This window comes from Petaurus breviceps, unplaced genomic scaffold, assembly GCF_028583685.1.
Source record: "Petaurus breviceps papuanus isolate PSGF00001 unplaced genomic scaffold, PetGlider_PUasm1.0 90769, whole genome shotgun sequence".
Lineage (NCBI taxonomy): Eukaryota > Metazoa > Chordata > Mammalia > Diprotodontia > Petauridae > Petaurus > Petaurus breviceps.
Genome location: NW_027187341.1, coordinates 18038841 through 18064740, shown reverse-complemented (window position 1 = coordinate 18064740; position 25900 = coordinate 18038841). Strand labels below are relative to the sequence as shown.

The following is a 25900-nucleotide window of genomic DNA, read 5'->3' as shown; positions in this document are numbered from 1 at the left end:
GTTGAATAAATCTCTCTCTCTCCCTCCCTCTCTTTAGTGAATTCTTAAATAAAAACCAGGAGTTATTACAAGATTTATCTGAGGTGAATGATGAAAACCTCCAATTGGTGGAAGTGCTAAATACTTTGTTTTTTTTGCCAATCAGACGCCTTCATAATTATGCTCGAGTTTTGCTAAAACTTGCTACTTGTTTTGAAGTGGTAAGCTCTCTTTCCTTTGATATACCTAAAGACTTGGAATTCTAGTTTCTTTTCTGTATTTGTACTCTGCTTCTACAAGGCCACTAATTAGACTAAGTTAATATGTATTTTTACATGACTAAATGTAGCCTAGTAATGACATAAATTATTCTTGGTAACTTGGCAGATTTCTTTTCATAGTGTCTCTCACCTTAGTGCTAATTGTCATCATTTTATGCAAACATTGTGTTTGCAGTGTATTTATATTAGAGTGTATGCTGTCCTTCACTCCACTCTTCTCTGTAGAGGCCTGGCAGTTGTCCTTTTGGCACATCCCCAGCAAACCTACACTACAAGTCACAGTGTAGCCCAGGTACACGCTGAAACATCATCTCAACACTGGCTGGAGAGGTGCTGAGGAATCTCAACTAGGTCAGCTTTCATCATTATAAAAATCAGCAGAATGTTAACACTTTCAGTGGTGGACATGTTCTAAGTGGTTTAGTACTAGTCTGGAGAAGCCTGATTTCAATGGATCTTCTAAGGACTTGGGATCTGCACACTACTTCAGGAAGATCTAACTCCCCTAGAATGAGCCTGTAACCACTCTTTGGGGCCTTGGCTATTTTATCCCTCAAAATATTTTGTCATCCAGTGCTACAATACTGAGATGAGCCTAGTTGCATCCTCTGCTAACTCAGCTTTGAAATCCTAATCAATTAATAGTGACTGAGCTGCCCAAACTCTTAACATTCAATAAGAAATAATAGTATCCTGGACAGCCTCACAGTTGTAATTTTGACATTCAAGTTAATGGAAACCTTTCCTGCATAGTATGTCCACTCATTAGGTTAAATGGCTTGCTTCTGAGAGCAATGATATTTAAAATCTGTTTACAAGCTTCTGACTTTTCATTTAATACACCTATTTGAAGTTATTTCCTATAAATTGTCTTAATTACTATCTTTGCTTAAACCAAAACATTTAGTTTTTAAATTCATTACAACCTTGGACAGTGTAACAAATTAGTTTCTCTAAAGTTTATTTGGCACCTGATCAAATTTTAGAAACCTAGATAACTAAGTATATGAGGTGGAGATACTCCCCAACACACACCACCACCTTTCTCTTTTTTGTTTTTACCCCATCCTCATGTTCTTCAACCATATCTCCTTACTTTACAGTGTATCTCACTCTGCTTTCCTTTCTGACAAATACCTGACAGCACCTTCTCCTTTTCCCTCAGGTTATCATCTCTACTTCATACTAAAAACTGCATAATAGAATTTATTATTTCTGACAGTTGCTCCCTAAAACACAGCCAACCTCTTGGGTAAACCATTGTTTTTAGTATGAATTGTCTCCCTAAAGCAAATTCTGTATTCAGATTGCATCTATTGGCTTAGATTGTGGATGACTTGGTTCACATTCTTATTTATTTTTTCTCAATTGTTGACCTTTAGACATCTCCAGAGTACCAGAAACTGCAGGATTCCAGTTCTTGTTATGAGACTCTTGCTCTCCATCTCGGCAGGAAAAGGAAGGAAGCAGAATACACACTGGGCTTCTGGAAGACCTTCCCGGGGAAAATGACGGTACAGCACCTGCTATCACACCTTGCAAACAGCAGGCATTTTCATAATTACTGCTGTAATTTTCTTCTCCCCACCCCCTGCTGTTTATGATGATGATGCTACAATGACATGTTTTCCAGGATGCCTAAATCTCATAACAAAAGATGCTCTATGTCTCTATCAATATCTTTTTTCTTAATTTCACACATTTTTTGTTTCCTGTGAAGTTTTTATTTCTCTTTGATCTCTAATTTTACAAGAATCTTAAAATCCTTCTCAGATCTAACCAGTTATTTTACTTATTTGATTAGCACATTTTATCTATTTTTTTGTTTCATCTTTTGGAATATGTTTATAGGTTGCTTTATTAATATTTTTCAAATTTTCCTGAAGCATTTTGTTTTGCATTTTCATTTTAATCACAGGATTCCTTGAGGAAGCCAGAACGTAGGCTAATCTGTGAGAGTAGTAATCGAGCATTGTCCCTACAACATGCTGGTAGATTCTCTGTGAATTGGTTCATTCTCTTTAATGATTCTTTGGTCCATGCCCAGGTAAGCCAAATCCCTAGCTTCTTAAGACTCATTCTAGTGGATTGAATACCATGCCTATATTAATTGATATGAATGGTTTTTTGAAACATCTATAGCGTCTGTTGCCAAAAACTTTGAACTAATTCATTGAATGATCGTAGAAATGTTTAGGTAATTACATTTGGCATTTATATGATAGGGTAGATTTTCAGTAACTGGGCCCAGTATAACTGTTTTCTGGTCTCCCCTAAGTAAGTAAGCCCTTACTATACTCCAATCCTCTTCTCCTCCTTGATTGACAATCTTATTCTCTCTTCCAAACCATTCCTTCTTTTCTCAAGGTACCTGTACCACTTAACTATCTTATCCTTCTCAGCAGAGGTTCTCACCCCCTACTTCCCTTGAAAAATGAGGCCATCCACAATGAAACTCTTCTCCCCAGCTCTGTATTTCAGCTCACCTCAATAACATCTCCACCTCCTCTTCTTCACTCTCAGAATGTGGCCCTTCTCCTTCCCAACTCCTACTGTCACCTTGATCCCATTCTCTCCTTACTCCTCAAGGAGATCTTCCCCTTCAGTTATCTTCTTCTTTCTTTGTAATGTTCAGTCTCTCCTTTCCTACTCTTCCTTTCAGTATCTTCCGATCCACTACTTTTCTGCTGCTTGCAAATATGCCTAGATCCCTCTCATTATTTTTTTGTTTTAAGTTTTCTTATTCTGAACTTAAACACTCCCAAAAAAAGCATTTCCATATACAGCAGAACACAAAAAGAGGATTGTATATAAAACTGAATTTTCTTTTCATACCTTTTGCTTTTTAAAAAATTATGTAATAAATCCAACATGTTACTTTTAAAACTGGCCTGCTTCCTTCTTTTCTGTGCATTTTAAAATGTTTTCATGTCCCTCTTTCAGGGGAATATAACTATATAGCCTTACCTCATCTTGCAACTAAAAATGATAGTGGTTGTGGGGAAACCATAAACATAGTCAAACAAGACAAATCTACATGGGGCATGTACCAAAATTTTCCTTTTTTGACACCTAACAGGAAGTAGGTGACATTTTTTTATCAGTCCTCTGGAGGAGGAGTAGGTTTTTGCTTTGATTAGAGTTCATATGTCTTTCAAAGTTGTTTTTCTTAACAGTGTCATCCTAGAATAAATTGTTCTGGTTCTGCTCCGTTCAGCTCATGCTTTCTACATCTCTTCATACTTTCAGGATTCTCTGAAATGTCCTTCATTTCCTACAGTGCAGGAATACTCCATTACATGCATATGTCATTATTTGTTCAGCCATTCTCCATTTGATGGGAACCCCCTTAGTTTCTAGTTGTTTGCTTTTCTTTTTTCTTTTCAATTGCTTCTTCAAGATGAGGAAGTTATTTTGCTTGCAACTCTGCCCTCCCAGATATTGTTCTCTCTCTTAACTCTCTCCTTCTGCCTATCCCTGCCTGTTTCCTTGTTGAGTTTTGTGTCTGTCTGCACCACACTATGCCTATGTGTTTGTGTGTATATGTATAATTACTCTCAGATAAGAGTGAGATTGGTCTGATGCTTACCCCTGCTGCTCTTTCCTTCATGTTTATTTACTCTTCTTACACATTCCAATATTGAGAAATAGCAAGTTCCACCCCCTGCTTCTTCCTTTCTACATTAATGTATTCCTTTTATATCTTCTCTTTTCCCCCTGCCTTCAGAACTGAACCAATCTACCTGAGGTTTAACTTAGTGCCCTTTAAAGACAATAAGATTTTTTAAAGAGATACTTTTCTTCTATTAGAATGTTAACATTGCCATCCTCATACAGCCCCTTCCAGTTGCTCATATTTACCCTTCTGGCTTTTTCTTGACTCTCTTGTTCACATTCATCGTCCCTACTCAGTTCTAGGCTTTTTTTGGGGGAATGCTTAAAAGTCCTCTTCCATTAAAGGTTATGTTCTGCTTTGCAGGGTAAGATTTTCTTGGTTGTAAGCTTGTCCCTTTTGTTTTGGTTTTTTGTTGTTTATTTTTGGTTTTTTTGCTTGTTGTAGGGGGAAGGCAGGGCAATTGGGGTTCAGTGACTTGCCCAAGGTCACACAGCTAGTAAGTGTTAAGTATCTGAGGCCAGATTTGAACTCAGGTCCTCCTGACTCTGGGGCCAGTGCTCCATTCACTGCACCATCTTAGCCACCCCAAGCTTGTCCCTTTTGCTGTTTGGTATATTGTATTCTAAGATCTCTTGTTTATAATGGAAACTGCTAGGTTTTGTTTGATCTTGACTATGATTCCTTGGCACTTGAACTCCTTTTTTGGAACTGTCTTTTCTTGACCTGTTTTCTAGGTCATTTGTTCTTGATAACATATACCTTACATTTTCTCTTACTTTTCTCAACCTTTTGATTTTATTTTAATATTTCTTGCTATCTTGTGGTAATTGATTTTTCTTTGGTCCATTCTAATATTCAAGGATACTATCATTTGGGTAAAGTTTACTTGTGTCTGTTATAAACTGTTCTTCCATTTCTTTTCTCTGTAATTTTTATTTTATATTTTAGCTGGTTTCATTTTTTCTAATTGTGTCCATTTGGGGAATCCATTTTTTCTTTTGTGTTTCTGCTTAGAGTTGTTATGGAGTAACTCTCTCCTTGAAAGTTGGATTTTAGGGTATCTGTGGATCTGCAACAATTCTTTATAGTGCCTTCTGATGTCTCCTCCTTCCTGAATTCAGTCTTTGTGCCAGAGCCAGATTCAGCTTCCTGTGGTGCTTTTGAGTAGAGCAGTTAGCCCTACTCAATCAGGCTCACCTGGGCTCCTGTGATAAGCTCTATCTCCTTGGGTTAAACCCCCTTAGGATCTTTAAGAGTCAGGGTGCTTCAGGGCCTTCCATGGCATCTAAAGACAGAATGCTAGGGAACTCAGACCCCATGGCTTGGGGAGTTCCCTTTCAGAATGTGGCTGAAACCATGCTGGTCACCACCACTTCTGGTAGCTCTCAGTGTCCCCCAATGTGGTAGAAATCTCTGCTCCTGCAGCCTCTGGGTACAGAGCCTTAGAGGCTACACGTCTCTGTCCCATCTCTGGTTATACTGGGAGAGAAACCCCTTTAACTATTACCCATAAGCTTCTAGCTGCATTTCTGGGGTGGAAGAAGTCACTTGCTTTTCATTGAATTTCTAGATCATCATTCCATGTGGTATAATTTTTAGGTTTTTGCTAGAATAGGTATGTCAGAGCTGGGTTTTCTTCCCTTTTTCAGGCAGCCATCTTGACCAGAAGTTGATCTCCCGTATTGTTTAAAAAAAAAAACAAAACCCTTCATTTTGATCCTAGCAGACCTTCAGACTATCATACTATATGTTGCCTCCTTTTCAAGCCAAGGAAAAGCTTGTCCATACTGTACTATTTTCACACTAGCTTTGGTTCTCTTTTCTCTCATCAGTGCAATTACCTTCCCTCTTGCACAAAGACAATAAATCTGTCACTTTCTGGGGATAGAATTTTAAAAGGTCTAAATGTTTCCCTGTAACTTTTGCAGTTCTGGTCTCATTTTTCCTTAAAATCAACAGAGATTTACAAAACTCACTAAAAGATTTCAGCATTTATAAAAACATTCAAAGCATATATATTGGAAATTCATAGTAGAGAAATTACATTTCAGTCACACATTTAGTCTCTAATTAGTTCATGATGCCATAAATTTCCTGCAAACTGGGAACAAAGATTCCCCCTTATCTGTGTCACTTGTCTGCCTTCTACCTTGCCCAGAGTTAAAAAAGACAGAAAGGCTTTGTTTCTGAAGAAAAAAGTTTTCAGTATTTCTCCTTCAGCTGACCAGACCCCAAGGGGAAAAAAAAAACCAATTAGTTTGGCTTATAAAAAACAAATGTGACAAGATAGACACAAGAACACTGACACTTAAAAATCAGTGTTCACAAGTAGAAGTTCCTTTTCAGGGTGAATTTGGGACTCTTCTTATGTATCTTAAATTTATTTTGCTTTATTTTTAGTTACGCCCTTTTCCAACTGGGAAGAGTTTGAGCTTCCCCAACCCCTTCTTGAATAAGAAGTGTCACTCATTTCCTACTTACCAGTTATAAGAGGAGGTCCAAGACTTAACTTCCCCTCCTGCTAACATCAGTGAGTGGCCTGGAGTTTACTTTATGACTTCTCTGAAGGGGCATCAATAATACATGTCTCCACCTCCTTTTTTCAACTGGGAAGAATCCCCTGCTTCCAGGCTTCCCAAACCACTTCTTAAAGGGGCACTAATTGTAGTCTGGGTATGGGGGAGGAGAGAGGGCTTCCCTGATTATATGATTGTCAATCATTGTCAAACAGTTGTACTAAACACAAACAGAACAGTGGGATTGAGGGGTGAGTCAGGTCTCTGGTGCAGTCCTCTGCAAAGAAATCCACACCACTACTCCACCCTGTGAAAATTTCACCATAGCACTGTGAAGGGGGTTCCCCTAAGACAATGCTCCAAGGATCATCCTCCTCCCTAATCCCTTTATGGTTGCTAGTTGTCACAGTTGAATTAAGTTAAATTGAAGTACAACGTTCTAGGCATGTTCAGTTTATTGGTAAGGCTAGCAGTTACCCTAAAAGAGGTAATAAATTTAAAAATTCCTCAGCAAGGCAAAAAGACTTCAAATGAGGGCAGACAGAGCATTTTTACAGTAGGAGAAGGATCCAAAAAAAATGTATAAGGCAGGTTATAAAATCAAAAGCATCATAGATGTGGGGGACAGTATGATTGACAGGACATAAGTTATATAGGACTAGCAGCCTGTAGCAGCACCCCAAGCGTCCTCAGGGTTTGTTGCCAACACAGGTTCTTGGATCTGCTTTGATAAAGGAAAGCAACTCAAAATGGGTTAACAAGCTTACTTTAATCAGTCAAACATGTATCGTTTACCTCGTTCAGGGGAAAAAGGTCAGCACCCCGAACTTCAAAGTATACAGGCAGAATTATCAAGACAGAGAAACAGATCAAGTAGACAGCTTTCCAAACTGTCCAACCATTACATCCATACCAAATCAACATCTGGGTTTTTCAAAGCCAGGGGGGCTCTGGACAACGGCTTCCCAGAATCCAGATCAAATCACAGAACACTTCTCAAAGTGAGCCCCAAAACAAAGCTACACATCAGGGCTTATATAGCCCTCTCCTGGCTCAGAGAATTTAACAACCTTATTGACCCACTGGCCAATCAAGAAGTATCTACTGAAAAACAAGCCTCCCGGCCCAGGCTCCAGGTGCACTTTAGCCTAGGGGCAGGGAAGATCTTCAAAATTTACATTCCCATTACACAGCCCCTCCTCCTTCCATCTTGTTGTTCATTGATTGTGTCCTCCTGCAAAGTTAGTGATGGTACCCGAATAACAAACCAGAATTTTTGAAGAATAGCTAGTGGAATAGAGATAACAGATTTCTTTTAATTAAAATTATTAATTATAGGGAAACTAAACTTTTAAACTTAACTCGGAGGAAAACTGAACTTCTAAAGCTATGGACTTCAGAACTCAAAGACAGAGTAACATGACTGAAGCACTTATACAAAATGGTGGTGGTTGGTACAGAACAGAACTTGTTTTCCTCAGGTGCTACCTGTGGCTTATAGTGCTATTGCTCTCCTACCTCCTCAGTTATCTGGCATTTACATTGTACATATTTTGTATTCACTTTTCTCTGTTCAAGTTCTTTCCCCCAAGCAATGTAAAGTTGCCTGAGTACAGGGGCTTCTCGTTCCCTTGTAACAGCTGGCTGTGCTTATCAGTATTGCCTGGCCTAGCATGGTGCTCTGTAAATGCATGTGAAATGAATCACTCAATCGATCAACTCTGTGATTTTGTCTTCTTTTATAGTTCTCTACACACCATATTTTCCCCTTGTCTACTCTGTGGGTGGAACCTATTTCAGAAGAAGTTGGTAGTGTGTAAGTAGTTTCCTCACACATTTATTCTCTCTGTTGCTCAGTCACGTCTGACTCTTTGTGACCCCAATATGAGGTTTTCTTGGCAAAGATACTGGAGTTGTTTGCCATTTCCTTTTCCAGTGGATTAAGGCAAATAGAAGTTAAGTGACTTGCCCAGGGTCACAAAGCCAGTAAGTGCCTGAGTATAGATTTGAACTCAGGTCTTCCTGAATCTAGTCCTAACACTCTATCCACTGAGCCACCTAGCTGCCTCCTTTATTTTCTCTACCTAGTTCTATTCTCTCTACCTAGTTACAAAACTTAATTTCCTACGATTTAATACAATAGATTACATTTTAAAATTTGTACCAGGGAGATAAAATCATAGATATAGGAGCCAAGATATTACTGTAAAGGCATAAAACTGGGGTGGGGAACCTGTGGTCTCAAGGCCACATGTGGCCTTCTAGGTCCTTGGGTGTGGCCTTTTGACTGAGTCCAGGTTTTACAGAACAAATCCTGTTATTAAGGGAATTTGTTCTGTGACGTTTGGATTCAGTCAAAGGGCTGCGCTTGAGGACCTAGAGGGCCACATGTGGCCTTGAGGTTGTTGGTTCCCCACCCCTGGAAAGGAATTTAGCATCCTTCTGTGGTACTACATAGGAAATAACATGACTTTTTCTACATTCTGTAAACAGTTATAATAATAATGATGATCACTTCAAATTAGGTCCTTTAAGATGATCACATTACCCTAAGTTTTTCAAGGGTAACAAATTCTGTAGTTTTCTTCCTACCTTTTAATTGGCACAGGAAGTTTCGTGACATTTGACTGTATTTAGTCTTGTTTCTTTTTTAGGAATGGCTTAAAGATAACTACGCCTGAAGAACAGTTTATTCTTGTTTCATCAACACCACAGGAAAAAGTAAGTTCTTGTGTACATGTACCTGTGGCCAGCCCAGTCATAAAATAAGAATAACAGCAGAAACGACTTGATTTTATTTGGCTGTGGTGACTGGGTTTGCATTGTCTCCTATAAACCTCCATTGAATTGAGCTTTCACACTTTTGATTTTTTTGACAGTTGACTTTTAAAGGGTAGTAATGAGTGTGGAGTTACTCTGCACCACAGTTCACATTTACAGAGAGCTTTAAGAGACGGCGAGCAGTTCTCACACCAACCAGAACGACTATTAAAAGCTGCACGTGCTGAGTTGTTGCTTTGTCTCCCTGTTATACATTTTTCCATCTAGACTAAATGGTTACGGGCTATAAGCCAAGCTGTGGACCAAGCTCTCAGAGGTATGTCTGATTTTCCCCCTTATGCAAGTGGAAGCAGTGTTCAGAGGCAAGAACCTCCTATCTCTCGAAGTGCCAGATACACCTTCTACAAGGACCCCCGATTAAAGGATGCTGTTTATGATGGGCGATGGCTTTCAGGGAAACCCCATGGCAGGTAACGTGTTACACATTTGGGATGAGAGAAATAGGAGGCAACATATGTACAGAGTGCTAAACTGAAATAATCTATGTATGTACTCCATTCCAGAGGGACTTTGAAATGGACTGATGGAAAGATATATAATGGCATGTTCAGAAATGGCCTAGAAGATGGGTAAGAAAACATTATATCTCATCTGTTGGAATGAGGGTGAGGGAGCGGTTTGTATTCTTTCATGTTCAAGGAAGGAAGGAAATCTTTTAGTACTTTTCAGTAATAGAAATGCTCAAGGCTTGTGAATCCTGGAATGTTAGAGCTGAAAGGCACCTTTGAGGTTCCTAGTCCAGTCTTCACAAAAAGTTAAGTGACTTGTTCAGGATCACTTAGGTATTGACAGCCCCAGCTAACACCCCGTTTTCTCAAGCCCTAATCAAGTAGAATCCTGATTCTGCTATTTATACCACCCCACCCTGTGGCATAACCAAAAAGAATGAACACAGAGTGATGTACCCTGATTTGACTAATTTCAGAAAATTGTTATGAAGTACCTGCTCTGTTCAAGGTACTGCTTGATAAATAGTTTCTGAGGAGTTGACATCCTTCTAAGGGTCTACAGAAGACCTGGGTTTGAATCTTAGGTCCCCAGGACATCAAAAACCACAGCATACTTGTATTGAATAGAGACCAGTCCCAGTTTCCAGCAGCAAGGAAAAGCCCCAAAATAGAAACATGTGAAAAGACGACTGTTTATACAACCTAAGGAATTGCACGGGTCTGAAGACAATTTAGAAATAAAGAAATTAACGTGGATGGGTTCAAGCAACTGCCTTGAGGTCAGGTACAGTCAGAACTTGAGATAGCCATTGTCATCATTGTAACTGAAGTCTAGAGAACCCTTTGGTCACCTTATCTTTCTGTATAAAGCCTTCTGACCTCCAGGCCATTTTTTATTGTTCAGTCATGTCTGACTCTTCTTGGCAAAGATACTGGATTGTTTGCCATTTCCTTCTCCAGTTCATTTTACACATGAGGAAACTGAGGCAAATAGGATTAAGTGACTTGCCCAGGGCCACACAACTAGTAAATATTTGAGGCCAGATTTGAACTCAAGTCTTCCTGACTGTAGCCTGGCACTCTATGCACTGTACCACCCATGAAGCTCCAGAACAGAAATGACTCTGATACATTTCTGGTTCCTCAGAAGTGGCATGTGAAGTGAACATTGACATGTACAAATAAGAGAGGATTTTTCTGCAAGTTGGAGAATTTTCCATTAGATATTACAGAGCCCAGTAAACATATTCTTGGTATGCATTTGGGCTTTAGGCCCAGTTGGTGATTTTGTAGACCAGCCTCCAATTGTGCCCATGTTTCTTTTGTTAATTTAGTATTTTGTGTTTCCCCAGTTACATGTAAAAACAATTTTCAACATTCATTTTTAAAATTGAGTTCTAAATTCTCTTCCTGCCAACCCCCCTCATTGAGAAGGCAAGCAGTTTGATACAGGTTATACATGTGTAGTCATGTGAAACATCAGGGTATCTCTGGAGGGGTGTCCAACGTCTCTCTACCGTCCCAGCAGCTTCCCAGGTTATTCTGGGGTCTAGAAGAATAACCTAATAAGAGGGAAATTAATGGGATGGTCTTCTCCCCATAAGTCAGCATTTCCCTTACCCAGCTCTAGGCCTTCTGGGGATTCCCAGAACAAAATTCAGCAGAGACAAAAAACCAGCTTCTTAGGGGTCAGGGTACTTCAAGAATGCTTCTTCAAAGATCTATCCCTAATTCTCGCATAGATGCAACATTTTCTGTGGAAATAGGAACCTCACATCTCCATCGCTGTCCCACACCAACACCTTTCAGCCTGAGTGTAATTTCAAATAGCCCTTGTGATCTGAGGATGCTTAAACAGCTACTTCCTTATCCCCTCCTTTTTAGCACCAGCTCCAGCTCCTGGTTCAGGTCCTGCAGTGGGCATAGCAACTGTCTGCACTCAGCCTTTCCCTGAGGAAAATGCCAACTCAAGACCTCCTAGAGTTTGGGGGTTCAGGGGAGAGAACTCTAGTTCTGGCATAGTCCCAAGCCATCTGGGCATGTAAAATGTCTCTACAACCAAGCAGACAGCCCCTGTTGCTATAAAGATGTTTGCTATCTCTGCCCTTTAGTTTATAGAGAAATCCCTTTCTTTCCCCTATCCCTCCTTTGTAATCTGAACAACAGCCTGGCCTCAGCCAGGGGACCCCACAGTCTTGCAAACTATATCATGTGTAGCTTGTGGAGGATCTGAGTTTTGAATTGTGAGAGCAACAAGAAAGCAAGACCCCAACAACTTGCTAACAAAACTAACTTTTATTGAATGAGAATTAAGTCATCACTAGATGGCTATCATTATCTCAAAATAAAGAATATTTGCTTTTTTGTACTCAAACTGAATTTGTATCATATACTAAAAGGCAAATTTATATTGTTGTCAAAGTATTTTGAGGCTGTTAATCATATGTGTGGTATAAATCTTTATTTTCTTTATGGAGGGATCAGCTTATCTGAAAAGGTTTATTTTAGCAATATGCCTATATTTACTTACAACATATCAATGAATCTTTCATTTCAGTATTCCCTTCATTGGTACAGACTACAATTTATTCATGCATTCTTATGCTTATATATTTAAATAATTTCATATAAAGTGGTGGAAGGTGGGTAAATATTACATGTTTAAATATATGTAACTATTCAGAGGAAGAGTCATTTCAAGCCTGTCAGATATCTCTTTACATAACTTATGCAGAATAAGCACCACCATGTGCCCTAGTGGTTGGGGTGCTGAACCAGAAGTCAAGAATTCTAGATTCAAAAACTCCCTCTGGCACTATCTGCATGATCATGGGCAAGTAACTTACATCTATGGATCATCGTTGCTTTATCTTAAAAATGAGGGGGTTGGATTAGGTGGCCTTTGAGGTCCCTTCTAGATCTAAATCTATAATTCTAAGATTTCCCCACTACTGACAGTAAAAACTGATTTGCATCTTAGAATTCTGTTTTTGGACTTGGATTGAGAACATCTAAAACCCCAGTGCACTGAGTCACAGCAGAGTCAGAGTCTGGTGTCTGACACTTGGTCACTGACTCTTACGAGTGGGTCTTGCTTCCTTCCTTGCTTTTCGAACTTAAGAGCTAAACAGGTAGTAAGAGTAGTTCCTAGGCTCTGGGGATTCCCCAATCAAGTATCAAGTTTTTATGAAGCATCTACTCTCTGCCAGGTACTTTACAGTCACTGATGATTGAAGTATGAAGAATCTAACAATTCCTGCTCATTGCAGGTTTTATACTCTAATGGGGGAAACAAGAAGAACATATGAAAGCATACACACCATAAATATAAAGTTAGTAAATACCAAGTGTTTTGAGAGGATCAGGGAAGACTTCCTATAGAGGGTAGTACATTAGTTGTATATTGAAGGAAGACAGAGAGAGACTCTTCAAGGTGGAAGAAAGAAGGGAATGCATTCCAGGCATGGGGGCAGCATGGGAGTCAGAATGCTGTGTGAGAAGAGCAAAGGAAAGACCAGTTTGGCTGGATTGTAGAATGTGGGAGGCAGAGGAGTGTTCAGTAAGTCTAGAGAGACAGGTTGGGGCAAGATTGTGAAAGGCTTTAAAAGCTGAACAGAAGAGCCATCTGAGGGGGAATCACTTTGGCAGCAGTGTTTTGGATATGTTGAATTTGGGATGCTTCTAGGAATATCCAGTAGGCAATTAGATATATAGATGTGCTAGTCATATTCATGAACTAATAATTAAGTCCATGAATGCTGATGAAGTCACCTAAAAGAGAGTAGGGTTGCAGAGAGAGAGCCTTGGGAAATACCAAGTTAGGGGGCACGGTCTGGACAATAAACCAGTAAAGGAGATGAGGAGAGCCTTAGCACCCTTCCTCTTTCTATTGGCTATTTGTGTCTGAAGTTCTCCATTGAAAAAATAAAGTCAGTGTACTTTTTATCTGCATTGGCAGGTATGGGGAATACAAAGTCCCAAATAAAGCACTGAACAAGGATGACCATTATGTGGGATATTGGAAAGAAGGAAAAATGTGTGGTCAAGGCGTCTACAGGTAAGCATGTTCCTCAGATTTTGGTAGAGCTGTGTTAGAAAACTTTTTTATAGTAGTAGTAATATGCTAAACATAAACTAATATGCATATATTCCCATAGTGAAATTTTACCACTTTAAATTTTACTTTTCATTCTAGTGTCATTAATGTTTATATATAAAGGTCAATTTGCCTTCAAGATCTGGAAAATGGTTTCTCTATTTTTATTAAATCTCATAAACATTGCTTTCCTAGTTTCCTGAATATTATTTTTGCCTATAAAATTCTTGTATTTGTCTCAGTTGTCCCCTTTGTTATAGTTTTGCTATTACCTGCAAATCACAGAAGATGAGGAAAGAACTCTGAGTTATTTTGTAGTAATACAAAATAACAACCACTGGGTCCCCTCAAACACTGGACCTCAGTTCATTCATTTTTGTTGTTATTTAAAATATGAATGTGTAATACTACATGAAAAGCAAATAGAACTACCAGTGAAACTTGAATATGGATTAAAATTCTTTTGTTTCTAAAATAATAGAGGACATTCAGGATCGATGTTTGAAAGTTTCAGCTTAATATGTGTGCTGCTCCTTGACTTTTTCTCCTAACTATAGCTATGCCAATGGAGAGGTGTATGAAGGCTGCTTTCAAGATAACATGCGTCATGGTCATGGCCTTCTGCGCAGTGGTAAACTGACTTCCTCGTCTCCCAGTATGTTCATTGGTCAATGGGTAATGGATAAAAAGTCTGGATATGGTGTATTTGATGATATCACAAGGTATAGTGTTCCTTCTCTTGTTAATCATCTTTTAAACTGAGAAAATTAAGATTTACTCACATCTTAAAAAGCAGAGATACTGGGCGGCTAGGTGGCACAGTGAGTAAAGCACCGGCCCCGTAGTCAGGAGGACCTGAGTTCGGTTCCAGCCTCAGACACTTAACACACACACACACAAAAACTAGCCGTGTAACCTTGGGCAAGTTACTTAATCCCAGTTGCCCTCCAAAAAAGGCAAAAAAAAAAAAAGCAGAGATACTTAGGGAAGAGCTGAATGGCTGAATTTGAGGGAATAAAGAAGAGGAAGTTTAAATAATAGGAAAAAATGTCAAAGAATGAGCTGTTCTTAGCATCACTTTTTAATGATGATTAATATAAGTTACATTATAGACTTTTAGAAGGCCAGACATATCCAGAATTAATATTGGTACTGTATTCTTTTAAACTCTACACAAAACCTACTGTCCTCTTCAGAAAGAAACTTTACATTTTCATATAGATAAAGGCTTGTGAAACAAGAGGATTCTGCCACCACAGTGAGGTAGAGCTCATAAGGCATTCTAGAGAAAAATAAGAGAAAGAAGAGAACTTATTATGAAAGCTAAATACTGCTTCAAATTTGCTTTTGGGGAGGTAAAATAAAAAGTAAATACTAGGCAGCATCATCAATCTCGTAAATTAAATTTTAGGATGAGTGATTTTAACAACTCATACATAGGACTTATGGTTTACAAAGTGCCTTAAAAACTGTCAGAAAATAATGTTTCTTATATAACCTTGTCACATTTGCCAGGAGAAAAACTCATAAAGAAAGCTTAGTTATATTTAATAGCAAAAATTTAGGAAAAAATTTAACCACCTGTAGATTTAACTATTTTATTTCTTTAACATTGTATTTGTTGTTACCATATCCTTAGTTATTTGAAATAAAGAGTGCTGTGAAAGTAATATCAGTTCCCTTATATTAAGAACTACTAGGATGGGGCAGCCAGGTGGCACAGTGAGTAAGAGCGCCGGCCCTGGTGTCCGGAGACCCGAAATCAGTTCTGGCCTCAGATACTTGGCACCCACACAAAGTAACTGGCTGTGTAACCTTGAGCAAGTTACTTAACCCAAATCGCTTTAAAAAAAAAACTAATAGGACAATTTCCATTTTATCAAGAGAGGAATTGATATGTTTTTGGAATATCCCTCTTTTTTCATTGTATGCCCTTAGAGGGGGCAAAAAAGAGTATGTTCTTATGGAATTAAGTGATTATTTCTTAGAGATGTGTACTTGAAGTTCATAAGTTTTATAAAATATATTACATCTTCCCACCAAGAGGTGCTATAATTTCAGATATATTGGGGGGTAGAGGAGGTAAGATTAGCCAAGCGAAATTTGCTTCCAAAATGTGTTTTTGTGGTCTCACGTAGCGAGACATCTCTCTGACATCATGTAGGGAAAACATCCACTGGGAAAAGAAAGATGAGGGCAAGCACTATCTGAAGTTTTGCATACCTTACATGCACTTGTCTAGTCCACTATTCTGTTCAATTTATCTTTAATCTCCATTGTTTTTCTCTTTTTTTCTTTTTCAGGGGGGAAAAATATATGGGCATGTGGCATGATGATATGTGTCAGGGGAATGGTGTGGTAGTTACCCAGTTTGGATTGTACTATGAAGGAGCATTTAGTCTTAATAAAATGATGGTGAGTAGAATTTATGTGTATGCATGTATATAAATATACAAATATTTATACATACATGAGTACAAATAGATACATATTTATACATACCTATGTACATGTGTGTACACACATACATATAAATGTATAGTTACTATATAGTTACTATTTTTAATTAGTAATATTTCTTTTTATAGTTTTCCTCTTTTACCTATTATTGATCTGAACTGCTTTCTTAGATTTCTATTTTCCCTTTTGTATTAAATTCATCATTAAGGCTTTAGACAGGGTTTTCTGCATATTCTCTGTTTTAATATGATATTACCACCATATTCTTGTTTCTTTAAATAGGGAACTGGCATTTTACTTTCTGAAGATGACACTGTCTATGAAGGAGAATTTTCAGATGACTGGACCCTTAATGGAAAGGTTGCAAAATTCTTATTATTTTTACATGATAATATACCACCCCCTAGTGCTTTCTTTACACTTATAAAAGCATATCTTTTCTTTTATGCTCTTAAAAAAATAGCATTGATATTTATGAGTATAAGATAGGAAACAGTAGAGGAAATGGGTATGAAAGCCAAGCTATGTTCTTTATTTACTGCCTGATTGCTTTTTGATCCTTGTTGGAAATGTTCCCACTAATTACAAGTTTCTTTCCCTAAATCTACTCAGGGAACACTGACTATGCCAAATGGTGATTATATCGAAGGTCTTTTCAATGGGGAATGGGGATCTGGGATAAAAATTACTGGAACATACTTCAAGCCCAGTTTGTATGAGAGTGAAAAGGACCGACCCAAAGTTCTGTGAGTACCTGGTAGTGATTCTGTTCTCTTGCTAAGTTCTGTAAGATTTGTCATGCTTTTGCCATCATGTTTGTCATGCTTAATTGTATTCTGTTACAGGATTTTATACCAAGTTTGTTCAGTATACTTGTATACTACAGATTTATTTAGCTATTCTCCACTTGGTAAATATTTAGGAAATTTATTTTTTTTTGTAATTATAAATTGCTGTTACAAGTAGCTATTAAAAAAATATATATATATATACATATATATATATTTCCATTAAGTAGTAATACTGAGTTAAAGGATTTGATTACATTTGTGACTCTTGCATCTAAATTGTTCTCCAAAATTATTTTACCAATTTGCATTTTGCAGCATTGTCTGAAAATATTTGTTTCTCTAAGCCCACCCCCATCAACATGCATTTTTGTCTTTTTTTTTTAAACTTATTTGGTGCTTAAGTAGTGCCTCACAGTTTTTTCAATTTACATTTATTACATAGATGCATCTGTTAATGTTACCTGATATATAAGGTATAATGTGTATGTACACACACACACATTTAAGGTTGTGTTTAGCCTCAGTGGTGAAAATTACAGATTCTTTGTTTTTGGAAGAAATCCAACCAAGAAATCAGCAAAGAGAAGTAAAGAATAAGAAGGTCAGTTCAGACTCAGTACTTCATGTGTGATGTCACATGCCTTGAAGTATATGTAACTTCACATTTTTTATCCTGTTCTAATAACATCGAACCATTGTCATTCCCATTCCTCCACAGAATCTTGCAAGTCATATATGAAGAAGGTTCTTAGCTTTCTTCTGCTTTGAAATGCTTTTTGTGCAAGGATATAAATCACTAAAAGTTTGATATCATTTTATTAGTAGGAAGCTGGGAAACCTGGCAGTGCCTGCTGATGAGAAATGGAAGGCAGTATTCGAAGAATGCTGGCACCAGTTAGGCTGTGAGAACCCAGGTCAGGGAGAAGTCTGGAAAGCATGGGACAACATTGCCGTGGCCCTGACCACCAACCGTCGCCAGCACCGAGATAGGTGAGATCCTGCACCCCTCCTCTGGAAACACTGAACCTACACAGACAACTGAGTCCCGAAGTGTAATGTTTTATTCTGAGAAAGTTGTAGAAATTAACTTGAATTTTATCACCTTTGTAGGCTTACTTCCTGTTTGCTTCTGACTTCCTCTTTGTGGGAACAGAAGCTGTACTGAATGAATATGCTTTTGGTACTGAGACTTGTTCCATGTATGTCCCCTGCACACTTCTGGGATATAATAGCAAATTTTAGATAATGTAGTTATGCATACATTTTAAAAATCATGTCAGCTTCTTTATGTAAATTTTACCCTTTGTTTGTTCCAGTCCAGAGATACTAAGTCGTTCACATACCCAGACACTGGAAAGTTTGGAATTCATTCCACAGCATGTTGGTGGTGCCTTCACTGTGGAGAAATATGATGAGATAAAGAAATACTTAATAAAGGTAAACCAGAAGTCAGTTCTGTTGGCTTTTAACTCATGACACTACCATACTACTAGCACAACAGTATGTTATTCACGTTAGTCTAGTTCTGTGCTTGCCTTCTGAGTAAAGTGTATACGGTATCTGTTAATCCCTGTATCACTCTAGAGCAGAGTGACAGATTCAACAGGCCCCCGAACAAAATTAAAATATAATTTGGAAATGTTTGACAAAATAGTTAAAAATACAATGCACTATAAATAAGGTTAATTTGTGGTTTTCTCAGTCAGTATGTAGCCTACAGGGATCCACTTCTATTTGAGTTTGACACCACTGTTCTATAACACATTTCTCAAATTAAGCAGTTGTGATGCTGGCAGAGTGGGCAACTCAGAGTTCAACTTGCTTTTTATTTTTTGTTGGCAGAAGTAAACACTTGTATGTTTGAGGGTCAGCTCACTTCTACTGCTGGGCCTTTCTTCTGTACTTTAAGATTCCATTTTTCCAAGAAGACAATTAGTGGGTGATGAGAGACAGGGAACAAGCAATGTAGAAGGAAAGCCAGGGGATGAAAAAGTCTTAGATGTTGCTATAGGGCTTGAATGATGTTTTTCTAAGGCAAGCCTAATTAACACTTTTATAAAAGTGCATAAACATTAGTAAATCTTAAATGGTGATATTCTTAAATAGAAATCTTAAAAATGTCTTAAAATAAGGTTTTGTTTGATTTCTCTGGACTACAGTTTAAGAATTCTGATCTTTTAAACGTCTCAGGGCTCTTGAAAAAAATGATTGGTCATCATCATCATCATCATTATTATTACTACTACTGCATAGTTTGCCAACTCGCTTAAAATAATTCTTTTTCCTCCAGGCTTGTGACACTCCTCTGCACCCTTTGGGTCGACTCATAGAAACCTTGGTTGCAGTGTATAGAATGACCTATGTAGGAGTGGGAGCCAATCGGCGATTATTGCAAGAAGCTGTGAAAGAAATTCAGTCCTACCTTAAGCGTATTTTCCAGCTGGTCAGGTCAGAGCATGTAGCTAATTGAAGTTCTTATTATCACAGTTCCTGAAACTGAACTGTGTGGCTGTTCTCACTTGGTTCTTAGAATTTTTTAAAATTGTTAAGAATCATCAGTTTTTTCTAAGACTCCAGAAATTTTGTGTTGTAGTTTTGAGATACTGGACAAAGAAACTGATTTTTAGATCTAATTATTTCTTATTAGTTGGATTTATTTTTATACCATCAGAAAGATGGTCTTTAATCTGAAAATGGTATTGACTGTCATAGCTGCAAGAGACCTTAAAGGTCATCCAAGCCAGTGTCCTTATTTTGCAGATGAGGAAACTGAGGCTCAGAAAAGTTGAGTAATGTGCCTGAGGTCACATGCAGGAGAGCTGGAACTGCAGTGCACTATACCATGTAACACTATACCATGTAGCTTTCCTTCTTTATAGTGTTCCTGGTGCCTGCTACATACATAAATGAATCCTACCTTACATAAAATAAAGCTCTTGTCCTTAAAACATTGCTTCATATAACAGTCCAGTATAAAGATAATGCCTGAAGTCCTCTCCACCAACAACATTATGATAGACTTTTACTGTGCTTGAGCAGAATGTGAGTGCTCCATTTAGGAAGACCCGAGTTCAAATTCTGCTTCTGATGTACCGTGTTTCCCCGATAATAAGACCTATCCCGAAAATAAGCCCTCCCCTTACTGTGTAAGATTCCTCTAAAATAAGCCCTCCCCCGAAAATAAGCCCTATTGAGATTGCTACTGTAGTGAAGGTGATCCCCTGCGCTACACGCTACATTACGGTACCCTCTGTATGCACCGTCCCCCCCCCCGGTGAAACGCATGCCGCACTCCGAGCTGCATCCAATCAGAGCTGCAGCAGTGAGCGCGTCATCCTGTTCTTCCCCAGTGATTTGCTTGCTGGTATATTTTTTTGTTCACATTTACCTGTTTATTAAAATTGCTGTCAATGTTCATTAAAATAAGCCCTCCCCTGAAAATAAGCCCTCTGGTGTTTTTCTGTCCAAAAAAATAATAAGATAGTGTCTTATTATCGGGGAAATACGGTATAAAACCTCACTATGGGCAAGCTGTTTAACCTCTTAGTTCTTCATCCATAAAATGAGAGGGTTAAACTAGATGATCACTAAGTTCTATAGCTCTTAAAGCTTATGGTCCTATAATTAAGATGTCTAACTTAAATAAACTGAATTTCAGGAAGTTTATATTAGATTTGGTTATTAATTATGAGTAATTGTGGTAATCGATTACATAATATTATGTTGTTTATTTGCTGAAGATTGGTATGCAATCTTTTTTTAATGAAGAGATATTTTCTCTGCCTTAAAAGGCTTACAACATAAACTGGCTATTGGATCTTAAATCACAGTTTTCTTGTTCTAGTACCCACTTAGACAAAAGTAGAACAAGTCTGGATAAAATACATCAGCCATTTGTGAAAAGCAGTTTTCATTATAACTAGCTGTGGTAGTTTCACCTAGGAAAAACCATGCCATGACAGGAGGTCTCAGTGAACTAGGAATAACTTGAAATAAATTATTCTTCCACTTGACCTTAAAGGGGACAAATAGAGAACACAAAATGGTACTTTATTAATCTTGGAAACGGAAATGGTTGATTTCTTCTTCCTCAGGTTCCTATTTCCTGATCTTCCTGAAGAGGGCAGCACAATCCCACTTTCTGCTCCACTACCCCAGGAGAGGAAGTCCTTTTGCACAGCCAAGTCTGATTCTAGATCAGAATCTCCAGAACCAGGGTGAGTGGAGCAAAGATGAATGGTGGGGGAAGTTAGTCTGTGAGGAGGTGCTTCTAACTGAATTCATTTGGTTACTGTGTTAGAAAAAATTCATCCATTGGAAGTTGAGTGTCTGTTCATGAACCTTTCTAAATTTAGCTAGGTTCATCATCCTTAATCCCTTATCATGGTACAGAGCTGTGTGTTTGCACATTCCATTAAGTCCTACAGTGCCAGAAAGAATTCCCATGCATACCTGGTAGTTGGCAGTATCTGATTTCCAAGGACCAGCCTGACTTAAGTATGGGCAGTCTGCTCACCCAGTAATTCTTTGGACATAATAGCTCCACTAAGCAGCAATGGTAGCCAAGGGCAATAGCCAGTCAGTGGACATTCTGCTGAAGGGATTGAATTGTGTCAGTCTTGGCCTTCTTGCTACAAAATGAAACCAGAAAGACAGAGTTTAAGTCTAAAGGAAGAGTGGCTCACAGACTTCTTAGAGAAACAAAGAAAGGAGTTAATAGAGATGGTTTTATCATGCATTCGAGGTCAACAAGATATTTCATGAGACATTGGTTATCTCACATTGTAGTGCTCAAGATAAGTAACAATAACAGCAGCAAAAGTGAAGTTATTTTTCTGGTATTTTTCTTAATGTTATTATTTGGAATGTGCTTTCATATAGTCGTTAATAGATTGCAGTTATTTTGAAAACTATTCCTGTCCCTTTGACCACTTACCCATTGAATAATCACTTTTCTTATTTAATTTTTCATTGCTTTGTCTTTACTGAGAGTTTCCTTTCTTCACAATGGGCTTTTAGAGGCTGAAAATGTTACTGTCTCTTCAGCTGTAACTTTTTTATTTCCCTCCTATCACCCCAATGTTTATAGCTATGTGGTCACAAGCTCAGGATTACTGTTGCCCGTGCTATTACCTCGACTCTACCCACCGCTCTTTATGCTGTATGCCTTGGAAAATGATCGAGAAGAAGATATTTATTGGGAGTGTGTTCTTCGACTAAACAAACAGCCGGATACGGCTCTGCTGAGCTTTCTTGGTGTGCAAAGGTGAGTATTTTTTTTAAGGCTAAATCAAGTAGTTTCACTAAAAGACATACTGATCGTTTCATACTTTTGATACTGAGTTATATGACTTACTATGTTTTCCTGTCTTTCCTTTCTTTTTCATCATGTTGATGATTATCATTGATGAACAAAATACTAATGTGTAACCTTTATACTTTAAAAGCTACCCTGACCAACCTTGTTTCATAATATATCAGTAAATTATAACTAAATCCCCCCTGTAATGTTTGCTGAACATGCAATTATAGTGTTATTCATGCATTCTACTACGACTACACCAAAACATTTTTTGCACTTGAATTACACCTCGATCTGAGAAAGTCATCTTAGGCAGAATGGGAAGAAATTGGGGCATCCATGATAATATCTTTAAATGTGTCTGCTGTAAGTAATGACTTATAACACTGCCCCCACTCTAATTCAGACCCTCATCACCTCATGGGTTCTTTTTGTAGGAAATTTTGGCCAGTGACTTTGTCAATCTTTGGAGACAGTAAAAAGGTAAGTTGAATTGGGCTTGGTTTATAGAGCACATACCAGATGTGCTTTTACCTTAAAACCTGAATAATATCTGAAAAATAATAACAGGGAAGCCTCAGTATCATCCTTTCCTCCTCACTATTTCTCATGCCCCATAGCCAGGCTGTCGCCAAGAACTGTCAATTTCACCTTGCAACATCTCTTAATACACTTCCTTCTCTCCTCTGACACTGCCATCAATCTAATGCAGACCCTTATCATCTCACACCAGGATCACTTCATTAGTGATGTGATAAAGTCTAACCTGGGGTGTCTAGGTGGCACAGTGAATAGATCACCAGCCCTGGAGTCAGGAGGACCTGAGTTCAAATCTAGTCTCGACACTTAACACAAAAAACTAACTGTGACCTTGGGCAAGTCACTTAACCCCAGTTGCCCTGCCCTCCCCCCTCAAAAAAAAAAACACATAAAGTCTAACTCTACTCTATTCTATCCTCCAGTCAGCCACCAGAGTGATTTTCCTAAAGCTTAGGTCCAGCCAGTGTCACCCCACCCCTCAAACTCCAGTGGCTCCCTGTTGCCTCCAGGATTAAATACATTTGTCATTCAAAACCCTTCATAACCTGTCACCCACCCACCTTCTCACACTTTCCTACCCACCATGTACTCTTAGATCCAGTGACACTGACCCCCTGGTTATTTAATGAACAAGGTACCTCTTACCTCTCAACTCCTCAAATTTTCTCTTACTAACCTCCATGTTTGGAATGCTCTCCTCTCCATCTCTGCCTGTTGACTTTCCAGGCTTCTTTTAAATCCCAACCAAAATCCCACCTTCTGCAGGAAGCCTTTCCCAATCCCCTCTTTAATTCCTAATATCTTCTCTCTTTTAATTTCCTATTTTTCCTCTACACAGCTTGTTTGTACATATTTGTTTGCTTGTTGTCTTCTCCTGTTAAATTGTGAACTCCTTGAGGGCAAGGACTGTCTTTTTCCTCTTTTGTGTTCCTAGCAATTAGCACAGAGCCTGGCACTTAATAGATGTTGATTGACTATTTTTTGAGTGGCTTGGGGAGAAATCTTGCTTTCCCTTTAGATAGGAGTACCCTACCTAAAGTATATGTGCATTACTAATCACCAAAAACAGAGTACTTACCCCAAAATCAGACATTCTGTTATAATTGCAAAGACTAGTTTCCCTTTTTTTCCTCAAATATCAATGTTCTCTTGTGCAGGTTTTGCCTACTACAAAAGATGCCTGTTTTGCCTCAGCAGTAGAATGTCTACAACAGATCAGGTAATTTCTGAATTGTAATACATTACATGATTCAGAGCAGTAGTGGGTTTCTTAAATTGATATGTTGATTCTGAGTTTTAGGAGATTATGGTTTTACCTGAATCTCCAGATTCCTGTATTTGGCGACGGGCTAAAACTGTGATTAGTGAAGCTTCCTGAGAAATGTAGGGAATCCTCTATCCTAAGTCTTTATTACAAATGTCTCCTTAAACTGGGCTTACTTCTTCTAGTTTCTTACCCTTCCACACTGCACTCTATCAGATTAGTCTTCCCAAGACATAGCTCCATCCATGGCAATTTCTTCCCCCTGCTCTAAAACTTCAGTGATTACTTATTATCAACAAATTAAAACATAAAATCCTTTGCCAGACATTGAAGACCCTTCATGAATTGGCCCCAGCCAGCCTTTCTAGCCTTCCCTTCCACTCCTCTCTTTTGCATCCCCTGTGCTCCAGCCATAGAGGTCTGCTTGTTCTAATCTGTTTTCCTGCCTCTGATTCATACTGTTCCTCCCCCCAAAAAAATTCCAGCCTCTACTTATTTCTCTTCCTTTAAGACCCATCAAAAGATACTTCCTTCATAAAACCTTCCTTTATTTGCCCTCTCTCTAAGAAGTAATTTGCCTTCTGAATTTTTTTATTGCATCCACATTCTGCATTATATTGTAATTATTCATGTATATGCCTCATTTCTTCTCCCAAACTAGCTCTCTGAGAACAGAGATAGTCCTTTTTTCTCCTTGTTATTCCCTGGTGCATTTGGCCTTGCACATAGTAAACATACAGCAAATGAATATAAAGGCAATACTTGACAGTTGTTGAGAATTGAAAAACTTTCCTATGAACATTTTATATATACATGTAAAAATAACTTAAGACCATGTAAATTAGGTCATATTTAGAGATTATATGGCAGAAAATTAAGGTTCTATATTGGCAGATGGGAGGAACTATGTTTTATTGGTTGGACATACTTGTAGTCTCTTTTGTCTGATAAGAAGACATTTATTTTTTAAGACCTTTGAATTCCAGATGTGCGTGACAGAATCCTGGTTTTTATCTTTAGCAATTAGAAAGTAGCAACATGTTTCTTTTACTTTCTTACAACAGCACGACATTCACCCCATCGGACAAACTTAAAGTTATCCAGCAGACTTTTGAAGAAATATCTCAAAATGTCCTTGCTACACTTCAGGAAGATTTCTTGTGGTCCATGGATGACCTGTTTCCTGTTTTCTTATATGTGGTGCTACGGGCCAGGTGACTAGCTTTACTATTCAATATTTCAAGGAAAATTTTAAAAGTTTAAAGTAATGAGACTTTTTTTTTATTGTCATAACCTTGATTATGTATGAAATTGTCTTCAACATAAGTTACATCCCGATTAAATCTGAGGTAAGACATTTTTTATCCATTTAATAGCCAACATGGTCCTTTATTCTGTACAATATTTTGTCTAGAGTCTAGCAAATATAGTATCTTTCATTGCAGGATTTCTTTGACCATAAAAGCAAAAAACAAAAAACCCTCAACTACAAACATCAGTATCAAAGCACTAAAAAGATAACAAATATAGAACAACTTTGTCCATTTAAAAATGCAGGACGAATACTAAAGTTAGTGGCAAACAAAACAAAATAAAACAAAAGACACAGAGGGCAGACTTTCCTGCTCAGGGAATGAAAGTGAAGACTCTTAGACCATATTTTGGTTCCTCCGGTGTAATGTAATGCCAAGGAAAGGCAACTTCCCAAGGTTCAAAATACCAGCATAGGTGCTCTCCATTTTATTCAGTGACAAATTACTAACAG

At 38.1% G+C, this 25900-nt stretch overlaps 1 protein-coding gene across 6 annotated transcripts in view; it reads left to right on the top strand.

Moving 5' to 3' along the window:
* Positions 1 to 25900, top strand: part of ALS2 (alsin Rho guanine nucleotide exchange factor ALS2) — a 93279-nt gene that overhangs the window by 59648 nt on the left and 7731 nt on the right. For 3 of the 6 annotated variants that reach the window (XM_069068812.1, XM_069068809.1, XM_069068810.1), the window contains exons 13-32: positions 38 to 200; positions 1643 to 1774; positions 2179 to 2307; positions 8138 to 8208; positions 9047 to 9113; positions 9441 to 9643; positions 9737 to 9802; positions 13641 to 13739; positions 14336 to 14500; positions 16082 to 16193; positions 16521 to 16598; positions 16851 to 16984; positions 17852 to 18019; positions 18346 to 18466; positions 19320 to 19477; positions 21124 to 21246; positions 22119 to 22295; positions 22769 to 22814; positions 24029 to 24090; positions 25200 to 25349. In XM_069068812.1, coding sequence (XP_068924913.1) covers positions 38 to 200; positions 1643 to 1774; positions 2179 to 2307; positions 8138 to 8208; positions 9047 to 9113; positions 9441 to 9643; positions 9737 to 9802; positions 13641 to 13739; positions 14336 to 14500; positions 16082 to 16193; positions 16521 to 16598; positions 16851 to 16984; positions 17852 to 18019; positions 18346 to 18466; positions 19320 to 19477; positions 21124 to 21246; positions 22119 to 22295; positions 22769 to 22814; positions 24029 to 24090; positions 25200 to 25349 — 2424 coding nt within the window. Of the gene's footprint in view, positions 1 to 37; positions 201 to 1642; positions 1775 to 2178; positions 2308 to 8137; positions 8209 to 9046; positions 9114 to 9440; positions 9644 to 9736; positions 9803 to 13640; positions 13740 to 14335; positions 14501 to 16081; positions 16194 to 16520; positions 16599 to 16850; positions 16985 to 17851; positions 18020 to 18345; positions 18467 to 19319; positions 19478 to 21123; positions 21247 to 22118; positions 22296 to 22768; positions 22815 to 24028; positions 24091 to 25199; positions 25350 to 25900 lie in introns of those variants that run through there. The other 3 variants (XM_069068813.1, XM_069068811.1, XM_069068814.1) reach the window with 3 other exon arrangements.